The 16,662-nt window shown below is 45.3% G+C and overlaps 1 protein-coding gene across 1 annotated transcript in view; it reads right to left on the bottom strand.

The window, feature by feature from the left end:
- znf414 (zinc finger protein 414) overlaps positions 1–15,295 on the bottom strand; it is a 35,284-nt gene extending 19,989 nt beyond the window's left edge. Inside the window, exons 1-2 of the mRNA XM_072243860.1 lie at positions 15,000–15,295; positions 9,379–9,539 (exon numbers count right to left, since the gene is read on the bottom strand). Of these exons, the coding sequence (XP_072099961.1) occupies positions 9,379–9,539; positions 15,000–15,295 (457 nt within the window). The remainder of the gene's footprint in view (positions 1–9,378; positions 9,540–14,999) is intronic.
- Positions 15,296–16,662: the final 1,367 nt, after the last annotated feature.

Genomic DNA, 16,662 nt, shown 5'->3' with positions numbered 1-16,662 from the left:
TTACACTTGGTTCCATGCCCCTGAAGCGACCTGCACCCTGGTTATCTCTGAGGCTAAAGTACGCTGGTGTTTCCAACGAGTGGACAGTCACAAGGCCGCAGGACCGGATGGCATCCCAGGGCGGGTACCTACGATGTGCACAGCACAACTGGCAGGTGTGTTTACAGACATTTTTAATCTCTGCCTCTCCCAGCGTAGTGTGCCCTCCTGCTTCAAAACATCCACCATGGCCCTGTACCTAAAAAGACCAACGTAACATGTCTGAACGACTGGTGTCCTATCGTACTCACCTCACTAATAAGCAAATGCTTTGAGAGGCTGGTTAAGGACCACATCTGCAGCATGCTACCACCCAAACTGGACCCCCTACAATTCACCTACCAACACAACCAATTGACAGATGTTGCAATAGGGCTACAGCTCTACACATCGTCCTTGCACATCTGGAAGAAGGATGCTCATGTGAGAATGCTGTTCTTCAACTACAGTTCAGCATTCAACACCATAATTCCCTCCAGGCTCGACAAGAATCTCAGAGACCTCAACCTTCACCCTGCCTTGTGCATCTGGATCCTGGCCTTCCTGTCAGATCGCCAGCATGTGGTAAGAGTGGGCTCCCTTACCTCTGCCCCTCTGACCCTTCAGGGCTATGTCCTAAACCCCCTCTTTTACTCCCTGTATACTTATGACTGTGTTGCCAACCACAGTTCCAATCTGCTAATTAAATTTGCTGAAGACACTATACTGATTGGCCTAATCTCAAATAATAATGAGAAGAAGTCATCACCCTGACACGGTGATGTCAAGAAAACAACCTCTCCCTCAATGTCGCAAAAACAAAGGAGCTGGTTGTGGACTACAGGAGGAACGGAGACAGGCTAACCCCTATTGACATCAATGGATCTGGGGTTGAGAGGGTGAACAGTTTCAAGTTCCTTGGCATACACATCACCAAGGATCTCACGTGGTCTGTACACACCAGCTGTGTGGTGAAAAAAGCACAACAGTGCCTCTTTCACCTCAGGTGGTTGAAGAAGTTTGGTATGGACCCCCAAATCCTAAGAACTTTCTGCAGGGACACAATTGAGAGCATCCCAACTGGCTGCATCACTGCCTGGTATGGGAACTGTACCTCCCTTAATCGCAGGACTCTGCAGAGAGTGGTGCGGACAGCCCAGTGCATCTGTAGGTGTGAACTTCCCACTATTCAGGACATTTACAAAGACAGGTGTGTAAAAAGGGCCCAAAGGATCTTTGGGGACTCGAGTCACCCCAACTAGAAACTGTTCCAGCTGCTACCATCTGGGAAACTGTACCGCAGCATAAAAGCCAGGACCAACAGGCTCCAGGACAGCTTCTTCCACCAGGCCGTCAGACTGATTAACTCATGCTGTTATAATTGTATTTCTATGTTACTATATTGACTGTCCTGTTGTACATAGTATTTATTACAAATTGTACATTGCATATTTAGATGGCGATTTAACAATGAGTTTTACTTTTCATGCACAATTCAATCTGAAAATTAACCTTCTGGGGGTCTTGCACGAGGGCTCCCAAGTCCCTCTGCACCTCTGATGTTTGAACCTCCTCCACAATAAGGTAATAGTCTGCACTATGGCTCCTTTTACCAAAATGCAGTTTCATACATGAATTCCATCTGCCACTTTTTTGCCCATTCTTCCAATTTGTCTAAGTCCTGCTGCAATTGCATTGCTTCCTCAGCACTATCTATCCCTCCACTTATCTTTGTATCATCTGCAAACTTTGCCACAAAGCCATCAATTCCATTATCCAAATCACTGACAAACAATGTGAAAAGTAGTGGTCCCAATACCGACTCCTGAGGAAACCACTAGTCACTGGCAGCCAACCAGAAAAGGCCCCTTTTATTCCCACTCGCTGCCTCCTGCCTGTCAGCCATTCCTCTATCCATGCCAGTATCGTTCCTGTAACACCATAGGATTTTATCTTCTTAAGCAGCCTTGTGTGTGGCACCTTATTAAATGCTGTCTGAAAATCCAAGTAAATGACAACCACTGCCTCTCTTTTGTCCACCCTGCTTGTTACTTCCTCAAAGAACTCCAACAGATTTGTCAGGCAAGATTTCCCTTTACAGAAACTATGCTGACTTTGACTTATATTATCATTAGTCTCCAAGTACCTCAAAACCTCATTCTTAATAATAGACTCCAACACTTTCCCATCCACTGAGGTTTGGCTAACTGGCCCATAATTTCCTTTCCTTTGCCTTTCTCCCTTAAGGAGTGACATTTGCAATCTTCCTGTCCTCTGTGACCATGCCAGAATCAAGTGATCCTTGAAAGATCATGAGCAATGCATCTGCTCTCTTCAGCAACCCCTCTCAGGACTCTGGGATGAAGTCCATCTGGTCCAGGTGACTTATCCACCATAAGACTTTTCAGTTTGCTTAGCACTTTTTCCTTTGTAATATCAATGGCACTCACTCCTGCTCCCTGACACTCATGAATCTCTGGCAGACTGCTAGTGTCTTCCACAGTGAAGACGGACGCAAAGTACCCATTAAGTTCATCTGTCATTTCCTTGTCCCCCATTACTACCTCACCAGCATCATTTTCCAGTGGTTCAATATCAACTCTCACCGCCCTTTTACTCTTCATATAACTCAAAAAAAACTTTAGTATCTTGCTTTATATTATTGGCTAGTCTGCCCTCATATTTTATCTTCTCCCTTCTTATAGCTTTTTAGTTGCCTTTTGTTGGATTTTAAAAGCTTACCAAACATCCAACTTCCTACTCACTTTTGCTATCTTATATACCCTTTCCTTGGCTTTTAGCAGTCATAGAGTCCATTCTCACGTATGGATGTGAGACGTGGACACTCAGTAAGACAATGCGCAAGTCTCTAGATGGTTGCTATACATGAATGCTCCGGATGGCTCTTGATGTGAGTTGGCAACAGCACATGACGAACGTTGAGCTCTATAACAACCTACCGATGCTCACCACTAAAATCGAGGCGAGAAGACTGCAACTAGCGGGGCACTGTCTACGCCACCCCGAGCTACCTGCCAGCCTAGTCATCATATGGGAGCCCAAGCACGGGAGGATGAACCCTGGGGGCCCTCCCAAGACTATGGTCAACACACTCCTAGAAGATAGCGGCACGGCTAATGTAGATGAACTGAACACACTGATGAGGGGGAGGGAGAAGTGAAGAGTCCGTCATCATGCCCGACGCCAGCCCCCTAGGCCTGAGTTGACATAGTAGTAGTAGTTAACTTCCCTTGTCAGCCATGGTTGCCAACCCCTGCCATTTGAGAACACCTACTTCTGTAAGACACATCTAACCTGCACCTTGTGAACTATTCCCAGAAACTTCAGGCACCCCTGTTCTCCTGTCATCCCTGTGAGTACCCCCTCCAATCTACCTGGGCAAGCACCTCTCTCATGCCTCTGTGATTCCTTCTATTCCACTGCAATACTGATACACGTGATTTGTGCTTCTCCCTTTTTGAATCCATTATTATGGATGAGATTTCAGGGTACAACGCTATCAACACCCCTCAGGATTTTAGAGACCTCCAAGATCACCTCACAGCCTCTTTCACTCCAGGGAAAACAATTCTACAGAACCAAATATTCAATTATTAAAACTAGTTTGCAACCATCGCACAGAGAAAGAAAAATAAAAATCAGGGGCAAAATCCAAATGGTTCAACCTCATGTTTAAGCTTTTTTTTTGCAGCTTGATTTCCATTGAGGATTCAAAATAAAACAGAGCTTTGAAAAATGCTTTGTTCCATGTTTTTGTACTTCAGGTTGTTCCCCTTAAACTGTTGCAGCAAACAGTTCTTCACATCCACCTCAGGAGGGTTATACTCTTAGGAACTAACAAATACAGTACAGATAAACTCACCTTAGCATTTATTCCAACATCATTGAATTTAATTAATTGCATCCCTAGTTGCACAGAGTCGGCACAACTCTATTCGGTTGCTCCTTGTTTTATTTGTGAAGTTTACACCTCTGCTTTAACAGGTGGATGACTTTCAGGACTAGAGCATCATCCTGTGTGGCTGCACCTTCTAATGGAAACAACCTTCCCCACTCGTTTCACTTCAACACCCTTCTTCCCAGCTTCTACACTCTATCCATACACAGCAGAACAGGAAGTTTTCTGTTGGATCTTTGCTGAGAATAAAATTCATTCCGGCAACCAATGCTTTATTTAGTCTGACTCGTTTTGTTACTGGAACCACTTCAATGCTTTTAAAGTATAAAATGAAAGCTCCCAACACTAAGTGCCCCAAAGTAGTTAGTTTACATTAACAAGTCAATGAACATTCAAGGCAAAGCTTTCCTTACTCTTAATAAAAAGTCTTCAAGAAAAATCTCTTGTTGGCCGTGTTCTCAAAGAAACACCAGGTATCTTATCCGAGTGTCAATTTATCAAATCAGGTGGGTTGATCAAAAAGGACATCACAACTAGACCTGGCCCTAACCAACCTTATTCCCAACTCAAGTTTCCAATTTTAAGTAGCTCTCTATTATTCCCCGCCTTCCCCTCCTCTTTCTGACCCTATTTTTGTCCCTTATCTCACAGAACCTCCAGCCCCCTTCCCCCTCCATCCTCATTCTATTCACCCCTCACACTCAGGTCCCTAGCTCCCACACTCCCCCGTACCCACTTCATCTGGTCCCAACCATCATTCACCTCTCTCCAATGCATCCTTACGCGACTCCCTTGTCCATTTGTCCCTCCCATCCCTTCCCACCGATCTCTATCCCAGCACTTATCCGTGTAAGTGGAACAAGTGCTACACATGCCCTTACACTTCCTTCCTCACCACCATTCAGGGCGCCAGACAGTCCTTCCAGGTGAGGCAACACTTCACCTGAGAGTCGGCTGGGGTGATATACTGCATCCGGTGCTCCCGATGTGGTCTTCTATATATTGGTGAGACCCGACGCAGACTGGGAGACCGCTTTGCTGAACACCTACGCTCTGTCCGCCAGAGAAAGCAGGATCTCCCAGTGGCCACACATTTTAATTGCACGTCCCATTCCCATTCTGATATGTCTATCCATGGCCTCCTCTACTATAAAGATGAAACCACACTCAGGTTGGACGAACAACACCTTATATTCCGTCTGGGTAGCCTCCAACCTGATGGCATGAACACTGACTTCTCTAACTTCCGTTAATGCCCCACCTCCCCTTCGTACCCCATCCATTAGCTATTATTATTACATACACAATGTTTTTTTTCTCTCTCTCTTTTTCTCCCTCTGTCCCTCTCACTATACCCCTTGCCCATCCTCTGGGTTTCCTCCCCTCCCCCTTTCTTTCTCCCTAGGCCTCCTGTCCCATGATCCTCTCATATCCCTTTTGCCAATCACCTGTCCAGCTCTTGGCTCCATCCCTCCCCCTCTTGTCTCCTCCTGTCATTTCCGATCTCCCCCTCCCCCTCTCAAATCTCTTACTAGCTCTTCCTTCAGTTAGTCCTGACAAAGGATCTCAGCCCGAAACGTCAACTGTACCTCTTCCTATAGATGCTGCCTGGCCTGCTGCGTTCACCAGCAATTATTATGTGTGTTGCATTCCATTCTCACTTCCTTTACTTATCGGTCCAGCACTGCTCGTGCTTTGTGTTCTTCCAGCGGCTGTCCCCTACCTTCACCACCCTGCTCCTTCCTGTCTGTCTGCTTCCATCTATCATTCACTTGCTGGTCTTCTGATTTCACACCCGTTCACCTCCCCTACCTGGCGCTACTTACACAAGGACACAAGAAATAGGAGCAGGAGTAGACCATCCAGCCATCGAGCCTGCCCCGCCATTCAATAAGATCATGGCTGATCTGGCCATGGACTCATCTCCACCTACCTGCCTTTCCCCCATAACCCGTAATTCCCCTCCTATGCAAAAATATATCAAACTTTGTCTTAAATATACTTACTGAGGTAGCCTCCACTGCTTCATTGGACAGAGAATTCCACAGATTCACCACTCTTTAGGAAAAGCAGTTCCTCCTCATCTCCATCCTAAATTTACTCCCCCCCCCCAAATTTGAGTCAATGTCCCCTAGTTCTAGTTCCACCTATCAGTGGAAACAACTTTCCTGCCTCCATCTTATTTATCCCTTTCATAATTTTGTATGTTTCTATAAGATCTTCTGAATGCCAGCAAGTACAGTCCCAGGCAGCTCAATTTCTCCTCATATTCTAAACCCCTTCACCTCTGGAATCAACTTGGTGAACCTCCTCTGCACTGCCTCCAAAACCAGTATATCCTTCATCAAGTAAGGAGACCAGATAGGCATGCGGAACTCCAGATGCAACCTCCCCGGTACCCTGGACAGTTGCAGCATAGCCTCCCAGCTCTTAAACTCAATCCTCCTAGCAATGAAGGCCAACATTCCATTTGCCACCTTGATAGCTTGTCTATGTACATTGTGAACAGTTGCAGGCCCAGCACACTGTTCATCACTGACAGCCGATCAGAGAAACACCCATGTACCTCAACTCATAGCACATTGAACAGTACAGCACAGTATAGGCCCTTTGGCCCACAATGTTGTGCTGACCCTCAAACCCTGCCTCCCAAATAAGCCCCCTCCTTAGATTCCTCCATATACCTGTCTAGTAGTCTCTTAAATTTCACTAGTGTATCTGCCTCCACCACTGACTCAGGCAGTGCATTCCACGCACCAACCACTCTCTGAGTAAAAAACCTTCCTCTAATATCCCCCTTGAACTTCCCACCCCTTACCTTAAAGCCATGTCCTCCTGTATTGAGCAGTGGTGCCCTGGGGAAGAGGCGCTGGCTATCCACTCTATCTATTCCTCTTATTATCTTGTACACCTCTATCATGCCTCCTCTCATCCTCCTTCTCTCCAAAGAGAGAAGTCCTAGCTTCCTTAATCTCTGATCATAATGCATACTCTCTAAACCAGGCAGCATCCTGGTAAACCTCCTCTGTACCTTTTCCAATGCTTCCACATCCTTCCTATAGTGAGGTGACCAGAACTGGACACAGTACTCCAAGTGTGGCCTAACCAGAGTTTTATAGAGCTGCATCATTACATCGCGACTCTTAAACTCTATCCCTCGACTTATGAAAGCTAACACCCCATAAGCTTTCTTAACTACCCTATCCACCTGTGAGGCAACTTTCAGGGATCTGTGGACATGTACCCCGAGATCCCTCTGCTCCTCCACACTACCAAGTATCCTGCCATTTACTTTGTACTCTGCCTTGGAGTTTGTCCTTCCAACTCTCTGCTTTCGATTGGTTAACCAATTCTCTATCTATGCTAATCATTCTCTGTGCATGTCATCTTCTGCGCCTCCTCAGTCCACCAATCATCTCAGAATCCTTTGTCACCTCCCTTGGAAGTTCCAGAGTGTCAGGGATCAGAAGCGTGCCATATTGCCATAACTAGGGAGAATGTTTTTGGGAAACTGAAAGGTCTGGAGGTAGATAAGTCACCTGGACCAGATGGTGTACACCCCAGGGTTCTGAAAGAGGTAGCTGAAGAGGTTATGGAGGCATTAGTAATAACCTTTCAAGAATCACTAGATTCTGGAATGGTTTCACAAGACTGGAAAATTGCAAATATCACTCCATTCTTCAAGAGGAGAGAGAGGCAGTAGAAAGGAAACTATAGGCCAGTTAGTCTGACCTCAGTGGTTGGGAAGATGTTGGAATCGATTGTTAAGGATGAGGTCTCACGGTACATAGAGGCAAATGATAAAATAGGCTGTAGTCAGCAAGGTTTCTTCAAGGGAAAATCTTGCCCAACAAATCTGTTGGAGTTCTTTGAGGAAATAACAGGCAGGATGGGCAAAAGGGGAAAACAGCTGATGTTGGATTTTCAGAAGGCCTTTGACAAAATGCCGCACATGAGGCTGCTTCACAAGTTCAGAGCCCATGGGATTACAGGAAATATACTAGCATGGATAGAGCATTGGCTGAGTGGCAGGAGGCAAGAGTGGGAATAAAGGGAGCCTTTTCTGGTTGGCTGCCAGTGACTAGTGGTGTTCCACAGGGGTCTATGTTGGGACCATTTCTTTTTATGTTATATGTCAATGACTTGGATAGTGGAATTGATAGCTTTGTTGCAAAGTTTGTAGACAGCTGGACAGGGGCAGGTAGGTTTGAGGAATAAGAGAGGCTACAGAAAGGCTTAGACAGATTAGGTGAATGGGCAAATAAGTGACAGATGGAATACAGTATAGGAAATGTATGGTTAAGCACTTTGGTAGAAGAAATAAAAGGGTAGACTTCTTTCTAAATGGAGAGAAAAATCTAATTTCTGAAGTGCAAAAGGACTTGAGTGTCCTTGCGCAGGAATTCCCTAAAAGGAAGGTTGAGTCTGTGGCAAATGTGTTATTAGCATTCATTTCCAGAGAATTAGAATACAAAAGCAAGGATGTAATGTTGAGGCTTTATAAAGTGAGGCCTCTCGGAGTATTGAGAGCAGTTTTGGGCTCTTCAATTTTAAAAGGATGTGCTGACACTGAAGAGGGTTCAAAGGAGCGTCACAAAAATGATTCCAGTATTGAACAGCTTGTCAAATGAAGAGCGTTTGATTGCTCAGGGCCTGTATTCACTAGAATTCAGAAGAATGAGGGGTGACCTTATTGTAACTTATCAAATGGTGAACGGTCTTGGTAGAGTGGATGAGGAGAGGATGATAAGAGAGTCTAAGACCAGAGGACACAGCCTCAGAATAGAGGGGTATCCTTTTAGAACAGAGATGAGGAATTCTTTAGCCAGAGAGTGGTGAATCTGTGGAATTTGTTGCCAAAGGCAGCTGTGGAGGCCAAATCTTTACAAATATTTAAGGCAGAGGTTGATTCTTCATTGGTCAAGGCATGAGGGGATATGGGGAGAAGGCAGAAGATTGAGGCTGAGAGGGAAATGGATCAGTATGATGAAATGGTGGAGCAGACTCAATGGGCCAAATGGTCTAATTCTGCTTCTATATCTTATGTTCTATGGTCTTTCCACTCTCAGTCCTGATACAGGGCTTCGACACAAAACGCCACCAATTCCTTTCCCTGTATAGACCTACTTAGTTGTTCTAGCAGATTGTTTGTCATTCCCAACTCAGTTAGTCATAACTTAATCAGAGTTTTACAAGTAGATCCAAATCTCGTATAAAAACCAAGACTCAATTTATTGCATTTTCATTGGTGCAATCTAACATACAAATCAGATTGCTGAGCACTTGCAGAGCTAATTACAAATTAAGCCTCCTTTGGTGCCTTAAACGTCGCTATTAAAGCAAGAACAAAACGATATTTAAGTCTTTACTTGTCAGCATTTGAACATTTGCATGTAACTATTCTGCCTGAAAGGCTAATAAACCTGTTCAGTGTTTCATACCCTCCAGTGACTGGGTGGTGGCTACCACCCCCTTTTCTGGCTCCGTACTGTGAGACATGATTCTGCCAGCTCTAGGACTAGGCTCATCGTAAGACGCCGGCTTGAATGAGGAGGAGCTGACACCAGACTCCAAGTAAAACAACTTGTCCCGATGTTTCTGTCTGGGGGGAGAGAGAGAAAAGAAGTTCGAATTATTATAGTCTTGTTAAAATTCACTGTAGAAAAATGCTAGAACACTAAAGATGTCACCAGACTGGGAAGTAATTTACCAAACACTACTCCCATCACAGTTATATTCCAAAGTTTACAAATAAAGTTAAAGTTCATGCATAGGACACCAACTTTAACAGAATCAGGGCTCCTAGTTACTGGACATTTGTTAAGAGGAAAGGCCGAGATTTTGGTCCCGCAGTTCTGGGTCTGCGGTTTGGACTTTGAGTTGGGGCGGCCTGTAGATAATGATTGCCAAGCTGAACTGAATATGATTAATTTTGTTTTATATTCTATGTTTTCGCTCATTCTTTCTTATTGTCATTTGCACGATTGTTTTTTTTTGTGCATGGGTGGGTTGATAATCTTGTTGCAGTTTGCACGATTTGTTTTTTTGCACATGGGGGGGTGGTTTGTGATGTTTTACCTTTGGACAGGTTCCAGGTTTTCTTTCTTTCCTGGCTGCTCATGAAGAAGCCATACTGTATGCATACTCGGATAATAAATGTACTTTGAATGCAATTTATTTCCTTAATATATTCAATCAGAACCCAAGATGAGTAAAACCCAGCATCATTTTCATTGCACTACTGACACTTTGCACAATTTCAACACTGAAGGAGATTGACATCAATCATTTTGAAACTTATGCATGCAGCACGAGGTTTTAAAACTCTGGACTTTAAAACTAAGCAAACTTAATTCAAATAAACAAATTAATTTGCATAGTGTATGCAAAAATTTTCCTAGTGGCATTACAGTGAGGCAGGGTGTGAGTAACTGGTCCAAGCTCCATTTAAAAACCAAAGTTGTAATAATTTCATTCTAATATATGGCCCTTTGAAGTTTAAGACTTGGCCCCTTTAAGAACTGCAGCAACATACAATTGTACCTGGATCTGGGCCGTACCCTCCAAATATCCTGACCTGCCTCTCAGATTTTTTTGCACTACCTTACTTTCCCTTTTCTATTTATGATTTATAATTTAAATTTTTAATATTTACTATCGATTTGTAATCCAGGGAGCGCAAAGCGCAGAATCAAATATCGCTGTGATGATTGTACGCTCTAGCGTCGACAATAAAGTAAATATACATGTTCCAGTGCGCTGTGTAGAGAACCCTGAATATAACCTCACTGCACTGCCCGATATCAACTGTACACTCAGAAACAGACTTTAACGATTAAGCAGCCACTAAGAACATATACTGGTGACGAAGATGATCTGGTGAAAGAATCAGAGCCAAGAAAAGTAACGAGGTGTTTGGGGCTAGTGTGTGACATTTATGGTTACTCAGTCAACTAGCGCTCAAGGAAAATTGAAGCAGCTGCAAAATTTGTTGTAAATAAAAGGACAATCCTAGCAATTTTTATTTCAAGAGATTACAGCAGAGTAACAGGCCATTCTGACCAAACAAGCCAGCACTGCCCAGTTATAGCCCAGTAATTAACCTACCAACCAGTACGTTTTTGGAACGTGAGAGGAAACCAGAGCACCTGGAGGAAACCCACCAGGTTTACGGGGAGAACGTACAAATTCCTTACAGACAGCGGTGGGAATTGTTGAAGGTGAAAACATGTACTAATCCCTTAAAAGGGCAACATCCTTAAAGCATCAGTTCACATGAAAGGTCATTAACCTGAGGTGTTAATCCTCGTTCCTCTCTCTACAGTTGCTGCCTGACCTATTGAATGTTCCCAGCACTTTTGCTTTCTGTTTTTGAACAACAAGGGTGCTGGAAAACTGCATACTTTGCTTACTAATATATCACAGTTACCTTTCAATGCAAAAAAAAAGGAAGTTGCAAAATAGCACATTTTTGTCCCAAATATAACACGCAAACTATCTCTTACTTTGCAATTTGAGAAAACTGGAAATAATTTAGGTTTTTTATTTTATACTTAAACCTTTTAGAACATACTTTCAAAGATGACATTGTGATGACTTGCATGGATACCAACCCACGAATTATTAAATTATGATAAAATAGGAGCCCTTGCAATTTTTTCATTCTTGCGATGAAGTTGCTGAAGGCAATTCTACATCACTTAACCCCTAGTGGTCACTGATTCCACCCAAATATGCAAGGGAGTAGGGAATGTGCAAGGCCCAGCCCATCACGGGTAAAGCCTCCCCCGCCATTGAGCACATCCACACAGTGCTGTCACAGGAAAGCAGCATCCATCATCAGGGACCCCCACCACCCAGGGCACGCTCTCTTCCCGCTGCTGCCATCAGGAAGGTGGTACAGGAGCCTCAGGGCTCAGACAACAGGTTCAGGAACCAGTGGGGATAACTTTATTCAATTTCACTTACCCCATCATTGAACTGTTCCCACAAGCTATGGACTCACTTTCAAGGACCCTTCATCTCAAGTTATCGATATTTAGTTTTCTCTTTTGTATTTGTACACTGGCTGTCTGTCCGCCCTGTTGGGTGCAATCTCGGGGGCGTATATAGTGTTGGCCAAGTGGTTAAGGTGTTCGTCTAGTGATCTGAAGGTCGCTAGTTCAAGCCTTGGCTGAGGCAGCGTGTTGTATCCTTGAGCAAGGCACTTAATCACACATTGCTCTGCGACGACACCGGTGCCAAGCTGTATGGATCCTAATGCCCTTCCCTTGGACAACATCGGTGGCGTGGAGAGGGGAGACTTGCAGCATGGGCAACTGCTGGTCTTCCATACAACCTTGCCCAGGCCTGTGCCCTGGAAACCTTCTAAGGCACAAATCCATGGTCTCACAAGACTAACAGATGCCTACTATTATTATATAGTGACATATATGTACTTTAATAACGTGTTTACTTTGAACATGGCAGTACTATATGTACTTTCCTCTAGGCTGGGAGCAAGCCTGTTACTTGGCATCAACGATGAATCAATCACGGAGTATGATAGAACAGGAAAAGGCGATGGAAAACAGGCCCACCATATGAATTACTGGAGTTTGGTAGCCTGGAGGCAGGGAGCTCAAAGATCTGTTAAGTATGAGTGTGATCCCTGGACCTGAAAGCATTAGGAGTAACATCACTGCTAGAATTTGCTCTCTTCTGAGAGTGCGTTATTAAACTCAGGCTTACGGCATTTATAAGCTGGCTTTCAGCAATTAATGCTGGCTCTTCTAGCTCCAAGTCTGAATGGAATTGGAAAACACAAAACCAGATCAGTGTGAAACAGCCAGATACTCCAAAATGAATACAAGAGAGCCGTGAAGGCTCAGGACTAAGTAACAGCCGACCAGCAATACAACACAGCCCAATAAGAAACTGAGCCATTTTGAAATGACACAGTGGGTAAGCTCTCCAACTCTTGTACAACCAAACCAGCTCTCTATCAGAGGCCAGCGGTCAACGTTCAATGTCAAAGCTTCACCGAGATACAGCTACAGGAGACGACCATTTGCTGAAGAATTTTTAACTGCTCCCAGGCACTTATATTGACAAGTTCTGCAAACTCTGTGAATTCGGATAGAACTGTCCTGAATGTGCTGTCAACAGGCTAACAAGTGGAACACATGATTCTATTTTTATTTTGCTATCACTGGAGTAATTGAGTTATGATTTGCTGCTCTTGAAATCTGAAACTTGGCATTATTGTGATATTTTAAATTTAAAAAAACCCTACAATTCCACCAATTCTGCAATGGCAGCCTTTAGGTCGAGCTAATCCAATCCCATTACATTGCTTCAACATTCCTATTTCCCAAATAGAGCACAAACCACAACTAGTACCTACCTCATCAGGAAGCACCAACTCTACCGCAACTAATAGAAGCTCAAGAGACCCTGTTATTTGCTTGTGAAGGTCATTTGCAAGTTAGAAAGTTGGTAGATTTACCTGAAGCATGAAATTTACCAAATATCTGGCCATCTGCAAACTTTCCCAATGAAACCATTTGAACCTCACACCCAGTTTTGTCAGTACTTTAAACAACTGCATAGTGCTTACAAGGTAGCAAGCAAGCACTCCATAAAACTATCCTGCTTGAACTGTGTGTTTTAATAGCACCAGTAGGGAAAGAGAAGGTACCAGTAGGGATCAATGCTGGACTCACTGTCATTTGTCATCTATATTAACTTCTTCAGTGAGAATGCACTTAGCAATGTAGTTACATACGACACCAAAACTGGTATAAAAGTGGACCGCGAAGTATTTTCTAAGATTATAATTGTATCTAGATCAACTTGGAAAGTGGGCCAAAGAATGGCAGATGAAGTTTAACTCAAATACTGCAAGATGTCACACGGTGGTAGGCTAAATCAGGGCACGGCTCAGATAGTGTGTCATAGGGCCCTGGAGAGTGCTGTAGAACTGAGACCAAGGGGCAAAGGTGCATTGTTTCCTGAAAGCAGAGGCACAGGTAGAAGAACAATACAGAAAGTGTTAGATCCATCAGGGGCATTAGATACAGGAGTCATAGTTACTATCACACAAAGCACTGGTGAGGCCAAACACCAATTCAAGAGTATTGAGTGCAGTTCTAGTCACTCAGACTGTAAATAAGCAGAGAAGGGTGCAGAGATATTAACCAGAATTGGAGGTCTTGAATTATAAGGAGAGGCTGAACAGGCTGGGACTGTCCCCTGGAGCACATAATGCCGAGGAGAAACCTTACAGGTTTATAAAGCGGATGGTCAGTCTCATCCGTCGGAGTATGGGAGTGTAAGACGAGAGAGACAACTTCAAAGTGAGAAAAGAAAAATCTGAAGGCATCCGTGGGGCAACTGCCTACTCCCCTGCACACTAAGGCTGGTAGGACAACGGAATGAGCCACCAGAGGAAGCCATAGAGCTCGGCTGGGTTTAGGTAGGCGCCGTAGCCGGCATTGGGCCGGAGGGCCCGCTTCCTTGCTGTGGAACTCTGATTCTGTAACTTGCTGCAGCACGTTCAAAAGTAAGTGCGGGCAATGTCAGAAAACCACGAAACTAGTTCCCCCACACCTCCAACCCCCGACCCAGCCCCGTCGAAATCAACGCAAATTCGGAACTGTTTCACACATCTTAAATTTGCTAAAAGTTCCCGGTTCGCGATTCCGGGTTTTCTTCGCGAAAGTTCAGCCTATCTTCGCACTACCCGCAACAGCCGGGCGGCCCGGTCACCTTAAAAATGTAGATGCAAACACCGAACTCAGTCTCTACACCTCCAGGAATTACATCAGCGGCAACGGTCAAAGGACGCCCCGGGCTTATCCCAGCCCCAGTGCGGGAGGAATTCCTTCCATTTTGGGGGGGTTTGGAGAGTCAATGTGGAAACGTGAACCCCCCGAGTGGGCGGGAAAACGCCGACCAGAAATGTAAACAAAACACAGCGAGGGCTGCGTCCTCCCCGGGTAAAACGGGGCGCTCCGGGCGCACATCCAAAGCGCGGCTGCAGCGTTCGGGAGGGGAGCCCCGGCGTGCGCTAACCACTCACCGCGGCGTGCGGGGCAGGGGCTCGGGCCCCGGCACCAGCCCCGGTCCCGGTCCCGGTCCGGACGCACACTGCCTCCCACGGGGGGTCGGGCGCGGGCACCGGATGACGTTCGCAACACTCACCCGGCTACACTGTAGCCATTTTAAAGCGCAAGTATCGCGAGGCTGAGCGAGCGAGCGAGCGAGGTGTGGTGGTTCCAGGGACTCCGGCGGCTCCTCGTCGCAGCCGCAGGCAGCAGGCGCACAGGCGTCGCAGGTTGCCCCCCGTGCGCTCTGCTGACACGGAAATGTGCCCATTACCCTATTGCAACACGATACCCACAGCCCAGCGCCTGAAATGCAAATGCATGTTGACCGTACACATTATCCAGTGTGTAATCTGCACACGTTGCAAATGCTTGCAGTCCGCGCACTGTACTTGCAAATAATGCACAGCAACTCGCAATTCCTGTTGCATCCAATCGGCATCCTAAAAGTAAGTGCATATGATTTTGCAATAAGGACAATAATCTTACAGTTTCTGTGCTGGGCACCAGGGACACGTACAGTATTAGAAACAGCTCCAGGTACTTATTCTGATTGCAATTGACACTGCACCAAATCCATTTGAAGCCCAGCCTACGTGTCTTCGGATTCTCTTACTCTCACTCAGGCCTCTTGCCTTTCCTTCCTCTTCACTCACTTTACTGTCAATAGTTGTTACAGATTCTGCCCTGAAGTTTCGCCGTTTGATTCGTACGACGTTGTTGTGTTATTTAGACCAAGTGCATAAAGAAATATTTCTTGTCCTGATGAAAGGTCAATTACTGATAAATTCCTACCCTGAAGAAGTTTAGCTCATCCTTTCCAAGGCAGTTCAGTGAAACCCTCTGTGATGTCTGCTGCCCTCCTACTCTTCAACCCTGTTCTCACCCAGACCTGCTATCACAGCCACATTATCTTTCCTGGGACCCTGCCTTCACTTCCATGGCCTTCTGTCCTTTAGAATCTGGACAAAACTTCCTTCCGAGTTATTTGAAGCTGGATGGTATGAGGCAGATGCAATATGTCTTATTCCATTCATGTTGAGGAATGACTGAAACTGTTCCACAACATACTGTGGTTCGTTGTCACTGACTAAGTGTTCTGGAACACCAGTCCTGGAGAAGAGGCTTCTCAACACATCAGTGTGTGAGGCTGTAGTGGAGACTACTGGGAGCACTTCTGGGCACTTTGTAACTGCATTCACTACTACCAAGAAATTTGTGGCCACGAATGGTCCTGCAAGGTCCTCAGGAATCCTCTACCAGGGCAGTGCAGGGCATTTTCAGGGACGGAGAGGCGCTGCTCTTGGCATTTGGATGTGTTGGCATTCCGAATGGTGCACTGGGCCACCTGACAAAGCTTCGAGTCACTGGTTTCATTTCGACCATGTGTGTAGCTCCTCCCAGACCTTAGGACATAAGGCAAACCCCGTCAAGGACAAATTCATCCCAGTGTGTAAGAATGGGGGAACTGGAATTTCTGCTGCACAATCCAGCAATTTTGTATGGCCATGTAGACCTGAGACTGTGTGGGGCCTTTTCTGGTTTCCCTTTGGATCATCTCTGCCACAACAGGGAGACTCTTGATTTGTGTAGGGAGAATATTTACATGAAGAACAGTGTCTTCTTTTGTTAATTTTT

Source organism: Mobula birostris, chromosome 26 (genome assembly GCF_030028105.1).
Source record: "Mobula birostris isolate sMobBir1 chromosome 26, sMobBir1.hap1, whole genome shotgun sequence".
Lineage (NCBI taxonomy): Eukaryota > Metazoa > Chordata > Chondrichthyes > Myliobatiformes > Myliobatidae > Mobula > Mobula birostris.
This window is presented reverse-complemented; position numbering and strand designations above follow the sequence as displayed.